Consider the following 20245-nt stretch of genomic DNA (forward strand, 5'->3'; position numbering starts at 1 on the left):
GACCATATCGTTGCTGCATATTCTAATCTTGGTCTTATCAGGGTGATTAGGATTTTCCTCACCATTTCTTCATCCAGGTATGTAAATGCCACTTTGATTGTTCTTATTAAATTATAAGTTTCTCCAAAAATCTTATTTATATGTTTCTCAGGTGACATATTATTCATAACAATGACTCCCAGGTCCTTCTCATTTTCTACTTTTTTTATTCCTTCTTCTCTCAAATTATATGATCCTGTTATTCTATTTTTGCTTTTTCCAAATTCCATTATACTACACTTTTTTGTATTGAACTCCATCTCCCACTTCCTACTCCATTCTTGTACTTTATTTAGATCCCTCTGTAGTGATTCACAATCTTCTTCAGTTTTCACTCTTTTCAGTAGTTTTGCATCATCTGCAAAGAAGCTCATATAGCTTTCAATTCCTTCATCCATATCATTAATATATATAGCAAACATTATTGGGGCCAGAACTGTTCCCTGCGGGACACCGCTTATTACTTCATTCCATTTTGAGTGCTGATCTCTTATCACTACTCTCATTTTTCTTTCTTGCAAAAAGTCTTCCATCCAATTTAGCAATTTTACCTTGTATTCCTCCTTCATATTCTAATTTCTTAAGCAACTTCTTATGTGGTACTTTGTCAAAAGCTTTTTTTAGGTCTAGAAATGCACAATCAGCCCATCCATCTCTTTCTTGTATTATATCTATTAGCCTTGAATAGAAACATATTAAATTGGTGACGCATGACCGTCCTTGTCTGAATCCAAATTGCCTTGGATTTAGTACGTTGTTTTTTTCCAAGTATTTTACCCATCTACTTTTGATAATTCTTTCACAAATTTTTTTTTATTGTACTTGTTAGAGAGACTGGTCTATAGTTGGTAGGTTCTTCTTTATTTCCTCCTTTATATATAGGTACTATATTTGCTTTTTTCCAATCTTCTGGAACTTTTCCTTCTTTTAAGGAACTGCTTATTATGCTATGTATTTTGTCTGCCAGTTCATTCCTGCATTCTTTCAGAATCCAGTTTGCTATTTCATCTGGCCCATGCGATTTTCTGACATCAAAATTACCCAAGTGTGTCAATATTTCATTCTTTGTTACTTCTATTTCTTCCATAGGGGGGACTTTTTCTTTCCATTCAATCTCTTCAGGTTGTATATTTTCCCTTGTAAACACTGATTTAAAATGTTTGTTCATAATTTCTGCCATTTCCATTTCCTCAGTGTATTCAACTCCTCCTTGTCTCAATTTCTCCAAGCCTTGTTTGTTTTTCAGTTTATTGTTTACAAATCTGTAGAATAGTTTTGGTTGATCTTTACACTTTTCTATAACATCTTTTTCATATTTTCTTTTTTTCTCTCTGCACTTTTGTACATATTCATTTCTATAACCAGTATATATTTTCCATTTTTCAGGTCTTCTGTCTTTTTTCCATCTGGTCCAGGCTTTGTCTCTTTTGTCTTTTAACTCCCTACAACTTTTGTTGTACCAGCATTTTACATATTCTTTTTCTTGTTTTTTTCTTGGGACATACTTTTCCACTCCTTTTTTGTAAATTTTTGTCAAAATATTCCATTTCTCTTCCACTGATGTTTCTTCTTTGTATATTTCTTCCCAGTTTTCTTGTTGGAAGAATTCTCTTATTTTATCAAAGTTTGTTTTTTCATACATCATTCTTCCTTTTCTATATTGTTCATTTCTTTTCATATATTTTTCTTCATTAAGTTCCAGTTCAATCAATATGTGGTCACTTTTACCTATTGGTGTTTTATATTCAATCTTGTCCACTATTCTAGGTTCAGATGTAATTATTAAGTCTAGCCTCGATGGTTCTTCTTCATTTCTATACCTAGTGTTCTCTTGTATCCATTGTGTCATTGAATGGTCAGTAATCATCTCAAGTAGAGCATTTCCCCATGAGTCATCACCACTCTTTACTGTCATTTCTTCCCAGCAGATTTATTTGCAATTAAAGTCGCCCATCATAACTATTCTTCCTCCGTCTTCCATTATTTTAGTTAATGCTATCTTTGTGTCCTCTAGCATACTTTTATATTCACTCTCCTCCCATGAGGCTGTTTTCGGAGGCACATAATTGATCACAAATTTTCTGCTCTTCTTATCTCTGTCTTCCACTTCTATCATAATCATCTCTACTGTATTCTTTCCATATATGACACCTTTCACGTTTATATCCTTCTTAGTCAGGAACATAACTCCACCCCCTTGCTTTTTCTCTCTGTTTCTAATCCAATAATTGTATGCATCATGTCCTACACTGTTGGGTGGTAGTGGGCCTTTTAATTTTGTTTCTACAATTCCCATTATGTCCGGTTCTTTTTCTTTCAAATAATCATTCAGCTCATTCAATCCTGTTATTAATCCATCTATATTTGTGTAAGACACTCTTAGTTTTCTGCCACTTCCATTGTGTTCTCTGTTTCCCTTATGTTTTTCTTTTGTATGTCGAACTTCCTTAGTTTCATGTTCACTACTCTCCAATAGAATCTCTCTTTCTCTGACTCCGTTCTGTTCTCGTTTTTTGTCTTAGCTTCCAGTCTTTTCTGCTTTTCTTCCTCTCTTTCCTCTTTATTCATTTCTCTTTTTATCCATATCTTTTTGTGTTGTTCACTTGTTGCTAGTTTCCCTGTTTTGGATAAGATATTCTCTGCCGTTGTTTGTGACTTGAATTTAATCTTAATTGGTCTGGTCTTGTCTGTGCTATACTTTCCGAGTCTAAATTTCTCTTCGATTTGTTTCATAATTCCTGGTTCATCTTCCTGAACTGATTCTAGTAATTTCTTACTTTTTCATTTTCCTCTTTGATTCTTGTGGTTCTATCTGTGTTGTGTTTCTCTTCCATTCCTAATATAATTATACATTTCTTCTTGTCTGCTAAATCCCTTACTATATTCTCCTTTTGTCTCATCACTTTAATAACTGAGTCTTCAGTATGTTCTTTCAATTGCTGTTTGACTATGTCAGTGAATGAAATCTTATTTCCTTCTTGGGTTTGCTTCCAATTTTTACTTTCTTTAGCTATTGTTTCTCTGTTTTCTTTACTATTCTTCTTCAATTCCTCATTCTCCCCCTTTACCTCTCTTAACTGTCTTTTTAGTTCTTCTATTTCATCAGTTAAGTTTCTATTCGCCTTTTCCAGTTCTTCCAATCTTTCAACCCTTTTTTAAAATGGTGTTCATATGACCTAACCTACTCTCCAAGTCCTCGATCACTTTATCAACCTTCTTCTCTAGTCTTGTCAGTCGGGGGGGGTTTGTGTCCCCCCCACTCTCTTTAAATCCCTTGAAAATATTCTCATCACTTTCTGCTATATTGCTCCTATCTATACCTCTAATCTTCACATTCCTATTAGACATGTTATCATCCAACTCGTCTTGGGGTCGTTTGTCTACCTTACGGCGGCCCGTCAGGGCCATTTCCTCCACCTCCTCATTACCTTCCATTTCCCCAGCAATCCCTCCCCCTCTCCTCTTTCCTTACTTTCCCACTACCCCACGAGCAATTTCCCCCCCCCCTGCAAATACAAAAAGGCACTTCTCTTTGCGTTGGTATCCACAATCTGCACTTTTCTTCAGAGCGTTCTTCAAGCCGTCCGTTCGTTGAAAGTGTATTTACCTAGTTGTATTTACCTAGTTGTATTTTACGGGAAGGGGAGCTATGCTCGTGGGGTCCCGTCTTCATATCTCATTTTATCTAAACTATTTTTAAATTCATGTATTGTTTTTGCACACACCACTTTCTCATCTAACTTGTTCCAACTGTCTATTGCTCTGTGAGGAAAGCTGTTCTTTTTCAAATCTCTTCTATAGCTGTCTTTTTTTATTTTCTTTCCGTGTCCTCTTGTATTTCTGTCATCCCATTTTATCAGATTCTCTCTATCAGTAATTTCTATGCCTTTCATGATTCTGTAAATAGCTATCAAATCTCCTCTCTCTCTTCTTTGCTCTAGTGTCTGTAGTTTAAGTTTTTGTAGTCTCTCTTCATATGATAGTTTTTGAGAGTGTTGGTGCCAATTTTGTAATTGCTCTTTGTATTCTTTCAAGTTTTTTTATACATTTTTTTGTACTTGGTGACCATATCGTTGCTGCATATTCCAATCTTGGTCTTATCAGGGTGATTAGGATTTTCCTCACCATTTCTTCATCCAGGTATGTAAATGCCACTTTGATTGTTCTTATTAAATTATAGGTTTCTCCAAAAATCTTATTTATATGTTTCTCAGGTGACATATTATTCATAACAATGACTCCCAGGTCCTTCTCATTTTCTACTCTTTTTATTCCTTCTTCTCCCAAATTATATGATCCTGTTATTCTGTTTTTGCTTTTTCCAAATTCCATTATACTACACTTTTTTGTATTGAACTCCATCTCCCACTTCCTACTCCATTCTTGTACTTTATTTAGATCTCTCTGTAGTGATTCACAATCTTCTTCAGTTTTCACTCTTTTCAGTAATTTTGCATCATCTGCAAAGAAGCTCATATAGCTTTCAATTCCTTCATCCATATCATTAATATATATAGCAAACATTATTGGGGCCAGAACTGTTCCCTGCGGGACACCGCTTATTACTTCATTCCATTTTGAGTGCTGATCTCTTATCACTACTCTCATTTTTCTTTCTTGCAAAAAGTCTTCCATCCAATTTAGCAATTTACCTTGTATTCCTCCTTCATATTCTAATTTCTTAAGCAGCTTCTTATGTGGTACTTTGTCAAAAGCTTTTTTTAGGTCTAGAAATGCACAATCAGCCCATCCATCTCTTTCTTGTATTATATCTATTAGCCTTGAATAGAAACATATTAAATTGGTGACGCATGATCGTCCTTGTCTGAATCCAAATTGCCTTGGATTTAGTACGTTGTTTTTTTCCAAGTATTTTACCCATCTACTTTTGATAATTCTTTCACAAATTTTTGCTATTGTACTTGTTAGAGAGACTGGTCTATAGTTGGTAGGTTCTTCTTTATTTCCTCCTTTATATATAGGTACTATATTTGCTTTTTTCCAATCTTCTGGAACTTTTCCTTCTTTTAAGGAACTGCTTATTATGCTATGTATTTTGTCTGCCAGTTCATTCCTGCATTCTTTCAGAATCCAGTTTGCTATTTCATCTGGCCCATGCGATTTTCTGACATCAAAATTACCCAAGTGTGTCAATATTTCATTCTTTGTTTACTTCTATTTCTTCCATAGGGGGGACTTTTTCTTTCCACTCAATCTCTTCAGGTTGTATATTTTCCCTTGTAAACACTGATTTAAAATGTTTGTTCATAATTTCTGCCATTTCCATTTCCTCAGTGTATTCAACTCCTCCTTGTCTCAATTTCTCCAAGTCTTGTTTGTTTTTTAGTTTATTGTTTACAAATCTGTAGAATAGTTTTGGTTGATCTTTACACTTTTCTATAACATCTTTTTCATATTTCTTTTTTTCTCTCTGCACTTTTGTACATATTCATTTCTATAACCAGTATATATTTTCCATTTTTCAGGTCTTCTGTCTTTTTTCCATCTGGTCCAGGCTTTGTCTCTTTTGTCTTTTAACTCCCTACAACTTTTGTTGTACCAGCATTTTACATATTCTTTTTCTTGTTTTTGTCTTGGGACATACTTTTCCACTCCTTTTTTGTAAATTTTTGTCAAAATATTCCATTTCTCTTCCACTGATGTTTCTTCTTTGTATATTTCTTCCCAGTTTTCTTGTTGGAAGAATTCTCTTATTTTATCAAAGTTTGTTTTTTCATACATCATTCTTCCTTTTCTATATTGTTCATTTCTTTTGATATATTTGTCTTCATTAAGTTCCAGTTCAATCAATATGTGGTCACTTTTACCTATTGGTGTTTTATATTCAATCTTGTCCACTATTCTAGGTTCAGATGTAATTATTAAGTCTAGCCTCGATGGTTCTTCTTCATTTCTATACCTAGTGTTCTCTTGTATCCATTGTGTCATTGAATGGTCAGTAATCATCTCAAGTAGAGCATTTCCCCATGAGTCATCACCACTCTTTACTGTCATTTCTTCCCAGCAGATTTATTTGCAATTAAAGTCGCCCATCATAACTATTCTTCCTCCGTCTTCCATTATTTTAGTTAATGCTATCTTTGTGTCCTCTAGCATACTTTTATATTCACTCTCCTCCCATGAGGCTGTTTTCGGAGGCACATAATTGATCACAAATTTTCTGCTCTTCTTATCTCTGTCTTCCACTTCTATCATAATCATCTCTACTGTATTCTTTCCATATATGACACCTTTCACATTTATATCCTTCTTAGTCAGGAACATAACTCCACCCCCTTGCTTTTTCTCTCTGTTTCTAATCCAATAATTGTATGCATCATGTCCTACACTGTTGGGTGGTAGTGGGCCTTTTAATTTTGTTTCTACAATTCCCATTATGTCCGGTTCTTTTTCTTTCAAATAATCATTCAGCTCATTCAATCCTGTTATTAATCCATCTATATTTGTGTAAGACACTCTTAGTTTTCTGCCACTTCCATTGTGTTCTCTGTTTCCCTTATGTTTTTCTTTTGTATGTCGAACTTCCTTAGTTTCATGTTCACTACTCTCCAATAGAATCTCTCTTTCTCTGACTCCGTTCTGTTCTCGTTTTTTGTCTTAGCTTCCAGTCTTTTCTGCTTTTCTTCCTCTCTTTCCTCTTTATTCATTTCTCTTTTTATCCATATCTTTTTGTGTTGTTCACTTGTTGCTAGTTTCCCTGTTTTGGATAAGATATTCTCTGCCGTTGTTTGTGACTTGAATTTAATCTTAATTGGTCTGGTCTTGTCTGTGCTATACTTTCCGAGTCTAAATTTCTCTTCGATTTGTTTCATAATTCCTGAACTGATTCTAGTAATTGGCTTACTTTTTCATTTTCCTCTTTGATTCTTGTGGTTCTATCTGTGTTGTGTTTCTCTTCCATTCCTAATATAATTATACATTTCTTCTTGTCTGCTAAATCCCTTACTATATTCTCCTTTTGTCTCATCACTTTAATAACTGAGTCTTCAGTATGTTCTTTCAATTGCTGTTTGACTATGTCAGTGAATGAAATCTTATTTCCTTCTTGGGTTTGCTTCCAATTTTTACTTTCTTTAGCTATTGTTTCTCTGTTTTCTTTACTATTCTTCTTCAATTCCTCATTCTCCCCCTTTACCTCTCTTAACTGTCTTTTTAGTTCTTCTATTTCATCAGTTAAGTTTCTATTCGCCTTTTCCAGTTCTTCCAATCTTTCAACCCTTTGTAAAATGGTGTTCATATGACCTAACCTACTCTCCAAGTCCTCGATCACTTTATCAACCTTCTCCTCTAGTCTTGTCAGTCGGGGGGGTTTGTGTCCCCCCCACTCTCTTTAAATCCCTTGAAAATATTCTCATCACTTTCTACTGTATTGTTCCTATCTATACTTCTAATCTTTACATTCTTATTAGACATTCCGTCGTCCTCCAGCTCGTCTTGTGGTCTTTTGTTTACTTTACGGCGGTCTATTTGGACCAAGTCCTCTACTTCCTCATTACCTTCCATTTTCCCAGCAATCCCTCCCCTTCTCCTCTTTCCTTACTTTCCCACTACCTCACGAGCAATTTCCCCCCCCCCCCCTGCAAATACAAAAAGGCACTTCTCTTTGCGTTGGTATCCACAATCTGCACTTTTCTTCAGAGCGTTCTTCAAGCCGTCCGTTCGTTGAAAGTGTGTGTGTGTGTGTGTGTGTATTTACCTAGTTGTATTTTACAGGAAGGGGAGCTATGCTCGTGGTGTCCCGTCTTCATATCTCATTTTATCTAAACTATTTTTAAATTCATGTATTGTTTTTGCACACACCACTTTCTCATCTAACTTGTTCCAACTGTCTATTACTCTGTGAGGAAAGCGGTTCTTTTTCACATCTCTTCTATAGCTGTCTTTCTTGATTTTCTTTCCGTGCCCTCTTGTATTTCTATCATCCCATTTTATCAGATTCTCTCTATCAATAATTTCTATGCCTTTCATGATTCTGTAAATAGCTATCAAATCTCCTCTCTCTATTCTTTGTTCTAGTGTCTGTAGTTCAAGTTTTGCTAGTCTCTCTTCATATGATAGTTTTGAGAGTGTTGGTGCCAATTTTGTAATTGCTCTTTGTATTCTTTCAAGTTTTTTTATACATTTTTTTGTACTTGGTGACCACATTGTTGCAGCATATTCCAATCTTTGTCTTATCAGAGTGATTAGAATTTTCTTCACCATTTCTTCATCCAGGTATGTAAATGCCACTTTAATTGTTCTTATTAAATTATGAGTTTCTCCAAAAATCTTATTTATATGTTTCTCAGGTGACATATTATTCATAACAATGAGTCCCAGGTCCTTCTCATTTTCTACTTTTTTTATCCCTTCTTCTCCCAATTTATATGATCCTGTTATTCTGTTTTCGCTTTTTCTAAATTCCATCATACTACACTTTTTAGTGTAGAGCTCCATCTCCCACTTCCTACTCCATTCCCAGACTTTATTTAGATCACTTTGTAGTGACTCACAATCTTCTTCCGTGTTCACTTTTTTTAATAGTTTTGCATCATCTGCAAAGAAGCTCATATAACTTTCAATTTCTTCATCCATATCATTAATTTATATAGCAAACATTATTGGGGCCAGGACTGTTCCTTGTGGAACACCGCTTATTACGGCATCCCATTTTGAGTGTTTGTCTCTTATCACTACTCTCATTTTCTTTCTTGCAAAAAGTCTTCCATCCATTTAAGCAGTTTGCTCTGTATTCCTCCTTCAGTTTCTAATTTCTTAAGCAACTTCTTATGTGGTACTTTGTCAAAAGCTTTTTTTAGGTCTAGAAATGCACAATCAGCCCATCCATCTCTTTCTTGTATTATATCTTTTAGCCTTGAATAGAAACATATTAAATTAGTGACGCATGATCGTCCTTGTCTGAATCCAAATTGCCTTGGATTTAGCACGCTGTTTTTTTTTTTTTTCTAAATATTTTACCCATCTACTTTTGATAATTCTTTCACAAATTTTTGCTATTGTACTTGTTAGAGAGACTGGTCTATAGTTGGTAGGGTCTTCTTTATTACCTCCTTTATATATAGGTACTATATTTGCTTTTTTCCAATCTTCTGGAACTTTTCCTTCTTTCAAGGAACTATTCATTATGCTATGTATTTTGTCTGCCAGTTCATTTCTGCATTCTTTCAAAATCCAGTTTGCTATTTCATCTGGTCCATGCGATTTTCTAACATCAAGATTATTCAAGTGTTTCATTATTTCATTCTTTGTTACTTCTATTTCTTCCATAGGGGGGACTTTCTCTTTCCATTCGATCTCTTCCGGTTGTATATTCTCCCTTGTAAACACTAATTTAAAATGCTTGTTCATAATTTCCGTCATTTCTATTTCCTCTGTGTATTCAACTCCTCCTTGTCTTAATTTCTCCAAGTCTTGTTTGTTTTTCAGTTTGTTGTTTACAAATCTGTAGAATAGTTTTGGTTGATCTTTACATTTTTCTATGACATCTTTTTCATATTTTCTCTTTTCCTCTCTGCACGCTTGTACATATTCATTTCTATAACAAGTGTATATTTTCCATTTTTCAGGTCTTTTGTATTTCTTCAATTTGGTCCAAGCCTTGTCACTTTTGTCTTTTAACACTCTACAACTTTAGTTGTAACAGCACTTTACATATTCTTTTTCTTGTTTTTGTCTTGGGACATACTTTTCCACTCCTTTTTTATAAATTTTTGTCAAAATATTCCATTTCTCTTCTACTGTTGTATCTTCTTTCTGTATTCTTTCCCAGTTTTCACTTTGAAAGAATTCTCTTATTTTATCAAAATTTGTTTTTTCATACATCAATCTTCCTTTTCTATATTGTTCATTTCTATTCATGTATTTTTTCTCATTTAGTTCTAGTTCTATCAATATGTGGTCACTTTTACTTATTGGTACCTGGTATTCTATCTTTTCCACTATTTCAGGTTCTGATGTGATTATTAGGTCTAGTCTCGATGGTTCTTCTTCATTTCTATACCTAGTGTTCTCTTGAATCCATTGTGTCATTGTGTGGTCAATAATCATCTCAAGTAGAACATTTCCCCATGAGTCTTCTACACCCTTTACGGTCATCTCTTCCCTGCAGATTTCTTTGCAATTATAGTCGCCCATCATAACTATTCTTCCTCCATCTTCCATTATCTTGTTTAATGTTATTCTTGTGTCTTCTAACATACTTTTATGTTCACTCTCTTCCCACGAGGCTGTTTTTGGGGGCACGTAGTTTATTACAAACTTTCTACTCTCCTCATCTCTGTCTTCTACTTCTATCATAATCCTCTCTACTCTATTCTTTCCATATGTGACACACCTCACGTTTATATCCTTCTTAGTCAGGAACATAATTCCACCCCCTTGTTTTATCTCTCTGTTTCTAATCCAATAATTATATGCATTGTGTCCTATGCTGTTGGGTGGTAGTGGACCCTTTAATTTTGTCTCTACAATTCCCATTATGTCCGGTCCTTTTTCCTTCAGATGCTCGTTCAGTTCATTCAGTCCTGTTATTAATCCATCTATATTTGTGTAGGACACTCTTAACTTTCTGTTATTTCCATTGTATTCCCTGTTTCTTTTTTGTTTCTCTCTGTTATGGTCCATTTCCTCAATTTCATATTCACTACTCTCCAGTAGAATTCTTGTTTTTCTGACTCCATTCTGGTCTCGTTTTTTTCTTTAGTTTCTTTCCTTTTCATTTTTTCTTCCTCACTTTCCTCTTTATTCATTTCTTTTTATCCATACCTTTTTATATTGTTCACTTGCTGCTAGCTTCCCTGTTTTTGCTAAGATATTCTCTGCTGTTGTTTGTGATCTGAATTTAATCTTAATTGGTCTGGTCTTATCTGAACTATATTTTCCGAGCCTAAACATCTCTTCGATTTGTTTCATTATTTCAGGTTCTTCCTGAACTAATTCTAGTAAACTGCTTACTTTTTCTTTTTCCTCACTGATTCTTGAAGTTCTATCTAGGTTATGTTTCTCTTCCATTCCTAATATAATCATACATTTCTTTTTATTTGCTAAGTCTCTTACTATACTGTATTCTCCTTCTGTCTCATCACTTTGATAACTGAGTCTTCAGTTTGTTCTTTCATTTGCTGTTTAATTATATCAGTAAATGCAACTTTACTGTTTTCCTGGATTTTTCTCCAACCCTGTGCTTCTTTTGCTATGGCCTCTTTATTGTTCCTTTTTAATTCTTCATTCTCCTCTTTTACTTCTTTTAACTGTCTTTTTAATTCTTCTATTTCATTAGTTAAATTTTTGTTCGCCTTCTCTAGTTCTTCCAATCTTTCAACTCTCTGCGCAATGTTGGTTACATTACCGAACCTATCTTCCCAATGTTCGATCATCTTATCAAGTTTCTCCTCTAGTCTTTTCAATCGGGGGAGGTTGGTATCCCCCCCACCCTCATTAAATCCCTGGAAATTATTATCCTCACCTTCCATTGTGCTGCTCTTATCTATATTTCTAATCTTTACAATTTTGTTATTCCCATCACCAGAATCATCGGTCCTTCGTTTGTTTACAAGATATCTGGCCTCTTGGGCCAAGTCCTCCCCTTCCTCATTTCCTTCCATTTCCCTCAGTAATCCCTCCCCTTCTCCTTTTTCCTCACTTTCCCACGACACCACAAGTTATCCCCTTCCCTGTAAATACAACTGGTACTTCCTTTGCGTTGAGGTCCACGAATATTTCACTTTTTCTTCAGAACTCCAATCCTCGCCGTCCATCCGACAAAAGTGTGCGTGTGTGTGTGTGTGTGTATGTGTGTGTGTGTAATTATATCAGAACCTACGTTGACCGGACAATTGGGCCGCGAACCTGCAACTTGGGCCACGGGGGTGACAATACGTGGACGTTTGGGCCATTGAATAAGTTTTTATTTTTGTTTCATCTCCTTGAAGAATAAGAAAAAAAAAAAAAAAAAAAATTGTGGGGGGTGGCATAGATTTTTTTTAAATATGATAATTATAGTGGAAGTTGAGGCTGATATTTTCCTCCTGAAATTGCAACTGGATTTTAACACTGGTTATGGTGTCAGGAGGAAAATGGTTGAATCCGCCCTAATCAAAGAATGCCCCAAGTTTAACATCTCCAAAGGACAAACATAGTTAAAACAAACATACATTTACTTTCAACATACTTTATTTAATAAAAAAAAAAAAAAAAACATTACATGACAATGCAGTAAACATGTTTCATTCTGAGGCACTAGTTTGTGATAATAAATTTTATATGCTACACTTCCAAATGGTACATATGGAAACAAAGTAAGTTTGTGAAATTTGACCAGCTACAGTATCTCTTGTCAAGACCAATGTAACAAGTTTTAAATTAATTAGGAGTAAATAGCTAAAATCTAGATTTTCATATGAGAACATATCAGGATAAGAACTTCTAACACTTCAAACACACAGCTGCAACTTTGTTTTTGTATTAAAAAAGGGGGGATATTCTAATTGTTAGTTTAAAACCACATGTGGGGCAACATTAAGATTCATTGATGAAAATACACCAACAGAAAATAAAAACAAGGAGATTGTGGAAACAAAATGAACAAGGGGACTTAAAAAATATCCAAGTGTTGGATAAGTAATGTATTTAAGACAAAGATATTAAGTGTATAGATTCAGTACCCTCATAAAAAGTGAAAAAAGGCATTTAGAAAATACTTATTTGTAAATAAAAAAGTCTTTCTCCAACAGATGCCACAATTACACACAAAAAGTGTGGATAATGCACTAAATATGTACGAAAATGTAAATAACAGAATAAGTATGGATATAGTAAACTTTCCAGGAGTTATGAATATTTCTTAAGTATTGGGTGAGGGTACATCAGTTCCAGCTGCCGTGTGCTGCTCTGGAAGTGCTGTGACTCGTTATCCTTGGTGTAACAGGGATATGGCTTTCCCTTCATCCACAAGGTGCTGAGATACAAAGGTGTGTTAAAAAGGTCTTAACGGGTATGCAGTGGAGGCGTAATTTGACTTAGCCATCCCCCTTACAAGAGGGGAAAAAGCCTCCTCCTCATTCACTAAAATAAGTTACTGAGCAGACAAGAACATCCATTTGGGTTACACCACAAGAGAAACCATGAGGATTGATGATGGCATGTGAGTGAAGGAATGGACTACCTGGGCATATGGTCCCTCTTGATGATGACGATTCCTTTATCCATTCACTCCTGTCTTATACACTCTCTCTTCCTTGGTAAGACTTTCCTTGTGCATCCAGTACCCCCTTTATCCCATCATTCAAACTCATTTTTACTCTTCTCTCTAGTTCACTCCATCCTCTTTTGCTATCAGCAGTCTTTTTGCTAGTCTTCCCTTGCTCATATAAATATGCATTGTACATATTATAATGTCCGATGTTTCGTGTGCTAGATGGTAATTTGTTGTCCCAACTGACTCATTCCATAACTATTTTTTTCATGACATCATCAACACCTTTCAGTTTCTCTTACTTATGACTGTCACTTCCAACCCGACTTCCCTTCCTTTATCAATAAGTTCCCATTGTCTTTCCTCACTAACTTTGGCATCTTATAATAACATCTGAATTATATGTACCCACAAAAAAATAACAATATATTATCATACAGAAATTAATATAAGACTAGTGACAAACTTTTGGTAAAATCAGGAACCACAGGAAATCAACCCTTTCACTACTGAAGAGGTACCACTCATCAGAACAAAAACATCAGGCATTGTACCAAAATGAAATACTCCTTAGTACAAAAGGGATGCCCCACAATTGATTCAATATTTTGGTATCAGCCACAAGAAAACAAGTATCCCTGTATATGGTAGAAATTGGAGACAAGAAATCTTTCTTGATAATTTGCACTTTTTTAAATATTTCCCATCAGGAAAACATTTCTCAAAACATTTATGTGCAACTAGTTGAATTCTGAGAAATAGGGTTCCTGTTCTTATAACCCAAAATATGATTCCTGGCAATATAAATTGATGAGTATAAATAAAAAAAATTAAAGCTAAAATAGGTCCACACATCTGAAATTGTGCATAAGCATATGAAATAACCAAAAGTACACCATAATACACAGTGATATTGAGCAACTGTTTCAATATCTGTTTGTAATTCACTGAAATTCAAATGGTGGTCTCAAAGGAATCACTCTGATTATTGGTATTTATCCCTAACTTATTATTAAAATAATAATAACATACAAGTTCAATATTCTTCCTACCTCCTACCAAGCCTTTAACACATACAGTAGCACATATGTGTTTTGCAACAGTGTAACATTTTTCTGAGAGAGCTTTAGGTGACCCAGGAGACCACCATCTATTGTACTTCAAGTCTGAAGATTCCCAGTAAAAGAATCACAAGGATAACCTTAGCTGCTTTCTATTCCTTGTGCATCTTCTTCAGAATGCTGAGATTTAGACCAAATACCTTCTACTATTCTTTCTTTATTTGCATGACCTATCTTTCCTCCTTAAGTGGTGGTATGGCTTAAGAAGAATCATAAAAAGATTTAGTCTACCCTAACCATTGAGATAAATTTTATCCAGGGCAAGAGGTGTCCCCAAAACTGAATAAAATGATCTGGCAAATACCAGAAACACTCCAGACCTGAACAAAGTGTTATCTTATGAGAGGCAGAAAAAATATATTACAAGTCCACTTTACCTGTTAAAGGGTTCGACTAAGAATACCAATATGAATAAAATCATATAGGTGAGATCCAAACAAAACGATTATAAGTCCATTAGTAGGACCAAGATAGGCAATTCATTCTTGAACAGGCAGAGTTGAATACAATTCCATTTTGCTTATGATAGCCACTGTCAAGTTATAAAAAACTATCTGCTATAAGTATATGATAAATCATTTTCTAAAATCTCTTAGATCTCTTTGGAAAATTACAAAACTTCTAAGTTCTTTGGAAAATTACATTGTTACTTTTTAAAAGCTACTGCTACTGATGATAAAATTTGTACAGATGTCTTGATATGCAAGACACAATTACAAAATGTTTACAATTCCACAGTGGCCATGCGCTGAAAACTTGGCTTCTTAGGTTTTTGACTTGTCTCTTCATCTTCACTTACATCAGCCAATAATCCTTTGTGCTCAACAGCACTGTCAACAACATCTGCTAGGGAAAATCCACTTCTTCCACCTTTTCCAGCAAAACCCAGTGCTCTTGGGAACTGACATGATTTTCCTGGTATCCTTTCCAAAACCCTCTCCTTCCATCTTTGGATAAACTCTTCATATTGCTGAACTTGCCTGTAAAAGAAGCAGAAAAAAGTATTGATCAACACATTGTAAATGTAACTGGTTAAATATTTGTATGTGCACTATTTTCCAACAGAACAGTATCACCAAAAGAAAACTATAAACTAATTGGATCTTCTCCATGTATAAGAAATTGTACACCATATCTAACTAAATAAACAAATGAATAGTCATCAAAATCATGCAAATGAAGTATGATTCAGTACAATTCTTCAGAGGTGCAAACACCAGAAAGTCTTCCATAAAAGAAATTGTAAAACAGACCATCAACATTAAACCAAACCCCATGCCAGCCATTCACATCAGATAGATCTTAAAGTAACTTTATAACTACAGTATACAAATCCTTATCTACTATTGGTAGAGGAGACTAGAACATTAAAAGTAATCAAATGATGGTATGTACACTAAGTAGTATAAAATACACAATTAATTAAGTGTAATTATACATAACATGTATACTCAATGGCTTGGGTTTCATTTACAAAAAAACCCACACAGAATGATGATGGCATATTGAATCTAAGAAGATTTAGAGGCAGGAGGAAGTGGCAAGTTTTAAGCATTTGGCATTCCATGTTGCAAGTCAATGTCTGAGTGGAATACAAGGTGTTATGAGAAATAGATTTTTAGAGATGGTTATAAAGAGAAAATTGTGTGGAGTGATTGTACCCACAGTCCTGTATGAAGCAGTTTCTTCCCAAAAAGATCTATGGGAGGGCATGAATATTTTGCAAGCCACTGTAAGGCTGTGGGTTTTCCACTCAGTGAAATTTAAGGTATCAATAACAGTAGAACCTTAGTTCTCGAACGTATCACCAAAAAATTTAGAATTTTTTTACTCCAGCAGACCAAAATATCTGTTTTCAATCAACCCAATTGGAGAGGAAGTGGGGCAAAATTCATAATGGAACAATATCACCCTGATAAAGCTGTATCTAGTAGATTAGCAAACTTGTTTAAGAGCAGTCAAGATTTTTTATGAGAGTAGTAGAGCGTGTGTTAGAATTAGAAATGGAGAGAGTGAGTGGTTTGAGGTAAAGGTGGGACTTTGCCAGGAATGTGTTATGTCGCCTTGGCTGTTCAATTTATACATGAATGGGGTGGTGTGAGAGGTAAACACAAGGGTAATGGGTCAGGAATTAGAGATGGTTAAAGAAAATGAAGAAAAAATAGGAGATAAAGCAGTTGTTGTTTGCTGATGACACTGCACTTGTGGCAGGATCAGAGGAGGGATTAAGGAAGTTAGTAACAGTTTGGAAAGGTGTGTGAAAGAAGGAAGTTGAAGATAAATGTGGGTAAAAGTAAGGTGATGAGATGTACATGGGGAGAAAGTGGCAGCAAATTGGATGTAAGTATTAATCCCTTTGATATGATGATGCCTACGTAGGCGTCATGAGAAGTGAGTGGGTATATGAGGATGCCGGCATCAGCATCTTGATTATATTTATTTTGTAGTTGTATCTGAGTGACCCCCATATTCTGTGAACTGGCCTGATTATATTTTCTGTGGTTGTTAATATTCAGAGTGAAAGAGAATGAGTAATACAGCTGTAACTTTATATTTTATAATGCAAGTATTGTAATGGATGATGAGGTGGAATGGGCAGGGGGGGGGGGTGAGGGGTGAGGTAGTATGTGTGAGCAAAATTTGACGCAGCCCAAAGGGATTTCTCCCCGTCCTCTCCTTTTATGCAATGGGGGGACGGAGAGGGGGGGTCACCGATTTAATGAAGCGGCCTTGTTGTGGATGTGCTGTGTCTTGCGACACTGCTTCTGATCCAGGGCAGTGGACAAGGTGCAGGGATGACCCGTCATCCAGGAGGTGCTCAGATAAGAGGGAGGGTGGAGGGGTGTGGAGTGCATTCAGGGATGGAATGGGTGGAAATGATTTTATTCCTTTCCCTTTTTGTCTACCTCCCTTGTAAGGGGGAAAAAAGCCTTGGTATATGTATGTATGTATTGTAATGCATCATCATACATCAGGCAGCTAATACTACCCATGAGAATTTGACTTGTAATGAAGAGGTTAAGGGAGAGAGACTGGAGGAAGTGGATAGCCTTAGATACTTGGGTGTGAATGTGGCAGGAAAGAGAGGAGTGGAGGTAGAATGTAGATTGAAAGAAGTGTAATGAGAAATAGACATCTCAGAATGGATGCTAAGAGGACATTGTATGGAGTGATTGCGCTAACAGCACTATATGGGGCAGAAACAAAGAACATAAAAGAGGAAGAGATGAGGAGTTTGAATGTGTTTGAAATGAAATGCCTGAGAAGTATGGTGGGAATTACTAGGTTGGATAGGGTGAGAAATGAGGAGGTGAGGAGGAGAGCAGGGGTGGAAAAGGAGTTGGGAGATAGGGTTGATGAAAGAGTATTGGGATGGTTTGGTCATATGGAAAGAATGAGTGAAGAAAGATTAGTAAAAGAGGTGTGGAAGGCAGAGGCGGAAGGAGTGAATATGATGGGGGTGACCAAGGATGAGATGGATAGATGTAAAAGGGGCATTGGGAAAGAGGGTGATATCTGTTGAGGAAGTACGGGAGAAGACAGAAGATAGGGGTGAATGGAGAATGGTTGTATATGGATGATGTTGTGATGTATGAGGTGGAATGGGAGGGGGAGGGGGGGAGGTAGTATGCGTGAGAAAATTTTTGACATAGGCTGAAGGGATTTCTCCCCGTCTTCTCCCTTTCTGCATGAAAGGGACGTAGAGGGGGGGTCGCCAATTTAATGAAGCGGCTTTGCTGTGGATGTGCTGTGTCTTGCGACACTGTTTCTGACCCAGGGCAGTGGACAAGATGCAGGGATGACCCATCATCCAGGAGGTGCCAAGATAAGAGGGAGGGAGTAGGGTAAATGGTAGTGGAGTATGTGGGGATGGAATGGGTGGGAGTCTATATTATGTCTGTGCTTTATGGCTACATCCCTTGTAAGGGATAAAAAGCCAGTGGTATATGTGTGTGTATATATATATATATATATATATATATATATATAATATAGTAAATGTAATGTATTGCAGTGGAAATTAAATTAAAAAGAAGCAAATTATACAGTGAATGAAACATATTTCAAGCATGTGGTACATTTCAGAGAAGAGAATGTGTGTGGGCTAATCTATCTTAAAACTTACAGAGATCTTTTAAAAATCTAAGTAAAAACCAAAGGATAAAATTTCAATCTACAAACTCCAACAGAAATGAAAGTTGCTTACAAGGTAGAAAGCATGAAAAAATTATACTGGATATACTGCTAATTAAACATGAAAAGACAATTGACTAAGAGATTCACAATCACCAAGATATGATGAAAGTTTGATATTTTGACTTACCTTGTTCTCCACAATCCACAGAAGGAAGGCATGGGCAATAATTGTCTTACCAAACAGAAAACAGAGTGTTAGGGGAGACAATGCACTTGACAAGACCAAGGACAATGTTGGACAAGGGACAAATGAGCACACAGTTAATTCAAGCAATGAGGTGATGTCATGCCTTTTGTTATACAACTTGCATTTTCAAAAGAAAATAAGTAAATGGATGTGCTTTCTTATAAAAAGAAAGTTTTCATTTAACCTTAAGCATATACTATTACATTCTAGGAATATGCATTTTTTCATGTGTAGCAAAGAACATGACAGCTGTGCCTTCATGAAATTATGGTTAGCCCAAGTACATATTAGAAAGAAAAATTGCTGCAGTTAGTGTAAAAAAACATACCATGTTTGTATATATAAAACTTTCATTTGTACAAATAAGTTCCAGTTAGCTACAAATTATGATCTATGAGTGAGCAAGGCTTCCAAAATGAATATATTTCAGGTACAAAAATATCAGAAACATGATAAAAAAAAAATAATAATAATAAATAATAATAATAGTTAATAAATAAATAAAGTACAAAATAGCTCCAGTGTTTTAGCCCACATGCATCCCTCACTGCATGATGATTAAGGGATTCCTACCATTTACCATCAAATAACTCTTCCTATATTTTTTTTTCTTAAAACCCCTCTAATCTTTACATTTGTAAATTTAAACTAAGGCTTTTGTGATATAATTATCAATCTGTCACCACTGGTCTCTATTGAAGATCTGCAACCTTCAGAGTATCAACAATCCACACACACAAACCAATCCACACACTATTTGAATTAGAGAATAATGAAGTACATACATATACCAAAGGCTTTTTCCCCCTTACGCAGGGGGTAGCCAAAAAAGAAAAAGGCATAGAAATCACTCCCACCCATTTCATTTCCCATATATTTTACTCCCTCCACCCTCCTCCCTCCCTCCCTCCCATCTCGGCACCTCCTGGATGATGGGTCATCCCTGCATCCTGTCCACTGCCCTGGGTCAGAAGCAGTGTCGCAAGACACAGCACATCCACAGCAAGGCCGCTTCATAAATTCGGCGACCCCCCCCTCTCCATCCCCTCATGCAGAAAAGGAGAAGACGGGGAGAAATCCCTTCGGGCTGTGTCAAATTTTTTCTCATACGTACTTCCTCACCCCCCATCCCCCACCCACTCCCCCTCATGCATCACAGCCTCATCTATACACAACCCTTCTCCATTCACTCCTATCTTCTGTCCTCTCCCATCATTCCTCCACAGACATTCCTCTCTTTTGTAAAGCCCCTTTCACCACATCCATCCATCTCATCCTAGGACGCCCCCTCATATTCACTCCTTCCACCTCCGCCTTCCACACTTCTTTTACTAATCTTTCTTCACTCATTCTTTCCATGTGTCCAAGCCATCCTAATACTCTTTCATCAACCCTATCTCCCAGAATAATGAAGTCCCTTGTATTTACCATCTTAGAATTTGACCAGCAAGGAGAAAATATGTATGCCACTTTATATACATTCAATAT

At 35.9% G+C, this 20245-nt stretch overlaps 1 protein-coding gene across 1 annotated transcript in view; it reads right to left on the reverse strand.

Annotated features, from left to right (window-relative positions):
* Positions 1 to 14353: 14353 nt before the first annotated feature.
* The window catches only part of LOC143040670 (ADAM 17-like protease), a 33176-nt gene continuing 27284 nt past the window's right edge, over positions 14354 to 20245 (reverse strand). The window contains exon 13 of the mRNA XM_076211937.1: positions 14354 to 15353. Coding sequence (XP_076068052.1) covers positions 15098 to 15353 — 256 coding nt within the window. The 3' untranslated portion in view covers positions 14354 to 15097. The remainder of the gene's footprint in view (positions 15354 to 20245) is intronic.

This window comes from Oratosquilla oratoria, chromosome 29 (assembly GCF_046742065.1).
Source record: "Oratosquilla oratoria isolate Oo_2021 chromosome 29, ASM4674206v1, whole genome shotgun sequence".
Taxonomy (NCBI): domain Eukaryota; kingdom Metazoa; phylum Arthropoda; class Malacostraca; order Stomatopoda; family Squillidae; genus Oratosquilla; species Oratosquilla oratoria.